The sequence below is a fragment of the Trichosurus vulpecula genome, chromosome 9 (assembly GCF_011100635.1).
Source record: "Trichosurus vulpecula isolate mTriVul1 chromosome 9, mTriVul1.pri, whole genome shotgun sequence".
Taxonomy (NCBI): domain Eukaryota; kingdom Metazoa; phylum Chordata; class Mammalia; order Diprotodontia; family Phalangeridae; genus Trichosurus; species Trichosurus vulpecula.
In genome coordinates, this window is record NC_050581.1 from 77,997,155 (window position 1) to 78,004,004 (window position 6,850).

The 6,850-nt window shown below is 49.1% G+C and overlaps 1 protein-coding gene across 1 annotated transcript; it reads right to left on the bottom strand.

Annotated features, from left to right (window-relative positions):
* Nucleotides 1-1,413: 1,413 nt before the first annotated feature.
* On the bottom strand, nt 1,414-6,486 carry TLCD3B (TLC domain containing 3B). The gene is made up of 5 exons (XM_036739232.1): nt 6,359-6,486; nt 5,250-5,333; nt 2,651-2,885; nt 2,075-2,170; nt 1,414-1,722 (listed from the first exon to the last, which is right to left on the bottom strand). The coding sequence occupies exons 1-5, from the start codon at nt 6,484-6,486 to the stop codon at nt 1,414-1,416; spliced, it is 852 nt and encodes a 283-aa protein (XP_036595127.1).
* Nucleotides 6,487-6,850: the final 364 nt, after the last annotated feature.

Genomic DNA, 6,850 nt, shown 5'->3' on the forward strand with positions numbered 1-6,850 from the left:
GTTTGGTTCATTCATCCTCCTCCTTATCACCATCCTCTACCAGTTCTGCACCCACATGTAAGGCCCTACCACCCACCCAGGACCCTCTACTCTCCCCCACGTACCACAGACCTCATTTTGTAGCCAACTCTAAGGGATTCCTATTGCTTGTGTCTGGGGAAGGGAGCGATGGGCGTTCTTGACTTATAATTCATTTTTGTGCTCTGCAGGAGTTGCCAAAAGGGGTCCTAAGGAGATGGACAATCTATCTCTGTTCACAGCTCCTTAACAGCCTAAACTCATCCTCTCTACAAACTACTAAATAAAAACTACTCATTCCCCACTATGGCTATTCGACTAAGAGCATGTTCTCTTCCTTCCCCTAACTCCAATGCCCCATCTCCCCAGCTCCTGCTCTCTTCAATAACTCAAGTGCCCCATTCTTCCCTCCCCTCTCCCCCAAATAATTAAGATGAGGCCCTAGTGGCATTCGCGCTGATCTCATCTTTATTAGCAGTCTTTAGATAGCGCCTCCCAAGGTTCCCCCTGCTCCTGGATCTGGAGGAAGCCTCAAGAGGTCTGTAGCACCAGGGACAGGTGAGAGAGGACAAGAAGGCCAAATTATACAGCCTGAAGGAACGAGCGCAAGAGCCCCTCCCCCAGCTTCCCCCAAGTGGGGCACTCAGCACTGGAGAGGCTGGGCCAGGTGGTGGTAGACGTCTGCCTCCCCATAAGAAACTAATACAAACCTGGGGAAATAAATAAAATCCCTAAGGGTCTGGAAAGATGCTGGGCTGCCTGTGGAGGAGAGGAGCTAGCTAGCTCTAAGGGGTAGCCAACCTATCCCCTGGTGAGACACAAAGAGGTTAGGGGTACCTCTCCCACCCAGAGGGATACATGAGGTTAGGAGCTGCCTTCCCCTAGACTACAGCATATAGGAAAGGGAAATAGGCATGTCCTTGGCAAAAAGGAGAGGGCCCTCCTCTACTTTATTCACTCCTTGATCCTCCATAATCCCTGTTAGTCTCCCCCACTAATCCATCTTACCCTAAATTGCTGTGGAATAGGGCACCTTCCTCTTTAATTTCCCTCCTCTAGGCCCCCTGCAGATTACAGTTGGAAAAAAGGGTATCCCTGGGGTTATATAAGCAGGAGGGTGCCTCCTAATTTCCACTTTCCCAGTCCCTACACAAAGGAGAGCATTGGCCATTCCAAACCCTCTGTCCCTCAGTCCCAGGCCCTCTGGGGACAAGAGAGGTAGCTGTTTCCTACAAGCCTGGTCCCTTTATCATCTTACAGGAGAAGCTTTCCCCCAACTTCTCCATCCCTATCCTCCAGGCCTAGGACCACTGGAGAGGCCCCTGGTCCCAATCCCTACCCATCAGTCCCAGAGCCCAATTCCTGGAGGGAATGGGTGCCCCCAACCCCCTCCCCTCAGTCCCGGGGCCCATCGTGCAATCCCGGGGGCTGGCGGGGGGCTGGAGGGGCAGGTCCCCGAGGCCTGAAGAGGCGGCATGCCCCCCTGCAGATGAGGAAGAACCAGTAGAGCTGCGGAGCCAGAAGCAGGGCAGCCCCCAGGTTGACGTGAACCGGGATATTGAGGGGCACAGAGAGCAGCGGCAAGCCCGCGTGCTGCCCGTAGGCCCAGTACAGGTAGGGAAAGAGCAGCACTCGACAGCACAGGAAGCTCAGCAGCATCAGGGTACCATTCACTTTGTGCAACAGGGTGTGCTGCTGCTTGTACTGTAGGTGGGGAAGAGAGAAAAGAGTATGAGCGGATAAGGATGGGGATGGAGAAGAAGGAAGAGGCCTCGATAAAGGACACAGCATGAAACAGCCTTGGCTGGGCCCCACACCTTTCCCCCTTCTCTCTGTCCACTCTGTTGGATAACAGAGGTAAGGGGGGGGCAGAAAGGAACTAGGAATGAGGGTCCCAGGGACTCTAGTTGAGCACCACTCTCTCCCTGACTCCAGGAGGGCCTCTCTTCAGCCCATGTGGCTCCCTGGCCCTAAATAACTCCAGTACCTTGGAGACTTCCTTGTCCTAACTAACTTTACCTTCCTCCCTCTCTTCTACTATCTACCATTTCCTCACCTGGATGAGGATCTTGCCCAGGCAGACAAAGGGTGTGCTGACTTCAGCCATCAACATGCAGCCCAGGAAGAAGTCTCCCTTGCCTTGGCGCCACACCTTAGAGGAGGGAAAAACAGCAAGGGAATGTAACCACAGTGGCCTCATCTTGCTGCTGTTTTATCTCCCCCAATCCCACCCTTTGTGGCCTCAGCCACCTCTGATGCAAAAGAAATTCTGGTTGGCTACAATAATATAAGAACATCAGCTCCTTAAGGCCAAGGACTTTCATTTCCGTCTCTGAATCCCCAACATCTAGCACAGTGCCTGGCACATTGAGAGCGGGAGGAGGTCTTAAGCTCTAATTTCATCAATGCAGGGAGCTCCCAGTAAGGAAACTCCTACCAGTTTCTTAATAAATGCTGGTTGAATGAATGAATGGATGAATAATAACTCTTTCTGGCCCCATCCTCCAGTTGCCACCCTCAGCTCAGGCTTCCCCTACCCCTACATCCTTGTGATTTTTAGTATGCCAAGCAAAATCCTTTATGGTGCAGACCCCCTCCTGTCAACCCTTCCTCCAAATCCCCTGGAACTCACCACTGATAGTGGAAAGCAGACCAGCACCATAACTGCATGGTGCAGCACCATGAGGAATTCCTTGTGCAGGTAACCTCGGGCCACAGCCCAAGTGCCTCCTGGGGGGCCAGCCCCTCCCTCATCCTTTTCATGACCTTTGACCTGGTGCTTGTGCCAATGACACAAGAACATGGCATAGATGTCGTAGATGAAGTAGGGCACTGCAAACTGAGTGTAAGCTGAGGATAGCCAGTGTCTGCAGAGCAAAGAAAGAGAGAGAATGAGTTATAGAATCAAACATAGCAACAGAGTAAGAAGGCAAGAAAGACCAAGAGAAGAGGCCCACTGGAGACCAAGAGTTGAAGACGGAATGCTAAAATGAGAGTCAGAAAGATATCCAGGATGAGTGAACCAATTAGCTGAAGTTAAGGTAAGAGAAATAGGTATATTCAGATAGACCAAGGGATGGTGTGAACAAGTTAAGAGAGGATAGGGAGAGGGAGAAGTAGTATGGTGTCACATAGGTCTGGACTAGGAGTCAGAAGACTTGAGTTCTGTCACAGCCTAGCAGTGTGACATTAGGAAGGTGACTTCTCTAAGGCCTCAATTCCTCAATTCCTTTGCAGAGGAGGAGTCAGACTAGATGGCCCCTAAGGTTCCTTCTACTATTGTCTGACATTCTGTGATTTTCATGACAAATAACAGAAAGAGTCAGTAATACAGTTGGTGCTGCTGAGTGTGTCAGTCAAAACAGTAAAAATTCCAGGAGGTCAAAGTCAATCTGACTCCTGAGGAGTGAATGCCAAAAGCACAGTAAGAAGAATTTTATATATCCTGACGATGATCAACTATGCAAATCATTGGAAAAATAATATGTAATGTTGTAACTATTATCTTTGAATCAATGCCTTAGGTGCCTTAATAGAACTGCAACCCTGTAGCAAATATCAGCAAGGATGGGACAGAGAGATGGAGTCCAGGGCAAGACACAGATAATGGCTGGGAGATCAAGTCACATTCTGGTGGTATTTGCATGAGATCAAGTCCAAGGCAATATGAGGGAGATCGCAGAAAAGAACTGAATACGGGGTGATCATGAAGAGAAACGGCAACAAAGACCAGAGAGAATGGGACCATGGAAAAAAGCTTGAGGACAGAAGGCTGGTCCTATGAGGAAAGCCAAAATGCTGACTTTGAAGGAACAAGTTTGGGGTGGGAGGGGAGAGAAGGAAGACAATCTGTAAACCAAGAGTTAAAGATTTGGGGAGCCAAAGGCCTTGAAGCATGAGAGAGGAAGGGAGAGACTGTTTGAAGGGCAAAGAAATGGAAAGAAACAGCCCAAGAATGGAAACAAAAGGTGGAAAACAAAGAGGAGGAGACAGAAGGATAAGAGAGCAATAGTGCGTGGAAAGCAATAAAACTAGTCCAGGAGAAGAAGAGAAAGACGATAAGGGTGCCACTAAAATACCAAAGTTTAGAAGAATGTGGGATTTTAGGATGAGGGCCAGAAAGTGCCAGGAAAGTTACCAGACTACAACTGGTTAATCCCATGTCCCTAAAGCCCTCAGTCATTAGGTACCTAGAAGCAAGAACAGCTGTTACCCCTGGATTAGTCTTGATCCCTCCCATTCACCTGAGGATTAAAGGGGGGCGGAAAGAAGGAATAAAACAGAGGGAATGAAGGAACTGTAAGAGTGAGCTACAAAGAGTGTTGGAGGAAATTTTATGGTAAAACTAGATCATCCTGGAAGCAGGGGGCCAAAAGAGTTGTAAAAGGGGACAGAATAGAAAGAGGAGATGGGGACAGAGATGGAGCAAAGACAAGTCATGAATAAAAGAACTCTGAGAAATGGAGTTGGGGGACAAGTTAGGAGTCAAATAGATTGTTAATCAGCTAGAAAATGTTATTTCTGGGCTGTAGTGTGCTTTAGGGAAAGTGAGACACAGAACCCAAGACTTAAAGAACTGACTTGAATCTGCTCTGTTAAGCATTAGCGTCCAGGTCACTGTGAACCAGCTCATCAGCACCCTGGACAGTGCTGTACTCTACTCTCTTTACAAGCCCTCCTCCCGCCCTCTTCCTGCCCCACCCCCTTCCCTTGCCCAGGGCTTTTGGCAGACACCCTGCACTGCAGCAGCTGCCAGTGCCAAACTGCGGCCTCTCTCCACTCTCTCGCCACAACCACCTTGACCCTTGAGGTCTAGCATATTGTCATCTGCACTTTTTCCCTTACACAAGAGTCTGGCTGGGGCTGGACCCCTAAATTATGAGACGGTATCCAGATCTGAGCCCAGGTAGGCAGTTGATTGTGGTCTGGGGAGGAAGAAGAGCTGAAACCCAAGGGCCACTCAGGTCCTGGTGGGCTAATGGAATCTGGGGAGCAGTCTGAGAACTGAGAATTACTTTGAATGAGCTCTTGGTCCCCCAATTCCTTTTCTTCTCCTGGACTTGACCTTTAAGAACAGGACAAGCTAAATTTATCCTGGGGTGTTGAGTTGCAGTTAACTTGCTCAGGCCCAGATTGAGGACTGGAAGAAGAAGGGACTATCTTATGTGGATTTGGGAGAATCCCACCCACTCCACTAGCGCATGGGGGAAAGGTCAGCTCATTGCACTTACTGGTCATCAATGATATGTTTGCAGGAGGTGGAGACAATGTAGCCAGCTGTGGAGGCCATGATAGCCTGGACTGAGGATACTAGCCTAGGGAAAAGAAGGGGAAGAGGTTTGGGACGGAAGAAAAGAGTAGGATGTTACCATTCCTCCTTTATATTGAACTTATAGAACTATATTTTGGGCTCCATTCTTCCCAGAGCATCTTTTGAACACTGTCCCTCAGGTTTTCCTTAACACCTGATCCCATACACGCTAACCTAGCCATCTCTGGCCCATCTTCTAATCTCTATCTTGCCTCCTTCCCCAATTTTCAACACCTTTGCTTCTGAACCTATCTGATTCCTCATTTGCCCCTTTCTTTTGTATTTTGCTGTGAAGAAAGTTGGAACAGATTCCCCCTCATCTTAGAGAGGATACCAGGCACATCATTTTGAAGTGAGACAATGCTGAGAATGTGCTGTTGATAAGGCCTCCCCTAGGGAGACAGCAACTAGGAAGAGAAGGGGACACTTTTAGGCCTTTTGCATTGGCTCGTCCTCACAGTTTTGCAACCTAGGTACCACACTTCCTCCAAAGCTCTGTCCCTCACTCCTTCTGCCCACCTTCTCATTCTTTTATTTCCCATTCTCCTCTTTGCTTAACTTTTTCCTCCCCATTTTAGGTGCTTCTAAAGTTCTGTCTTTTACTTCTCTGTCTCCCTCTGTCCCTCCTTCACCACCACCCCTAGCTCTCCACTTTGTTCCCCTAATCTCTTCAAAACAGTTTAGTTACATGCTGGCCCCATTCCTAGTGGTGGGAGGGGGGAATGAGGGAGAGGAAGGGGGACAGGATCCTAGGAGACCAGATGATTAGGGTTGGATGAGGTCTTCTGGAGCAATAGAGGAAGCAGTAGAAAAGGAAAAGGAGAAGGGAGACAGAAAGAAATCACTTCAGGGGATGCCTAATTCTCTGAAGAGTGCAGGGGGTCCAGAGAAGAGATATGGATGACCTGAGATGTTTCTTTTTAACTGTGTAGATTCCCCATTCCATCACCACCTTCCCATCCCCATAAGACCCAAGAGATGGGGGGAAAGGGCTGGAGGGAGAGGAAAGGAAGAGGAGAAGCCGTTTACCTGGCTGAGACAATGACCGCGTCGGCCTCCTCCCAGCGCAGCTGGGGCAGCCTCTGGAGCGTGTTCTTGGAAAGGAGGAAGAGTCCCGGGAACACAACCCCCCCAGCCACCATCGGGGACAGCATCATGGCTCAGGGATTTGGGCAGGGGAAGAATGAGTAGAGCAAAAAGGACTGGGGAAGGTGAGGCCTGTGAGGAGTTGGTGATGAAGAAGGAGATAGAAAGGGGGTTTGGTTAGGGACAGAAGCAGGGATGAAGGGAGGGAAGAATTAAGAAAAGAATATAGACAGGGAGGACACAAAGAGGATGGGATGGGGAGAGAGGAAATAGAAATAGGAGGGACAAGAGAAAAAAACAATGAAATAAAAATGGGAAAAAAGAAAGGAAGAGAGAAATGGATAGGGACCTGAGAGGGGAATAGGAGAAATAAGGGGAGGGAAGAGAAGGAAAAATAGAGGGATGGAAAGAAATGGAGATGGAGAGGGGAGGGGA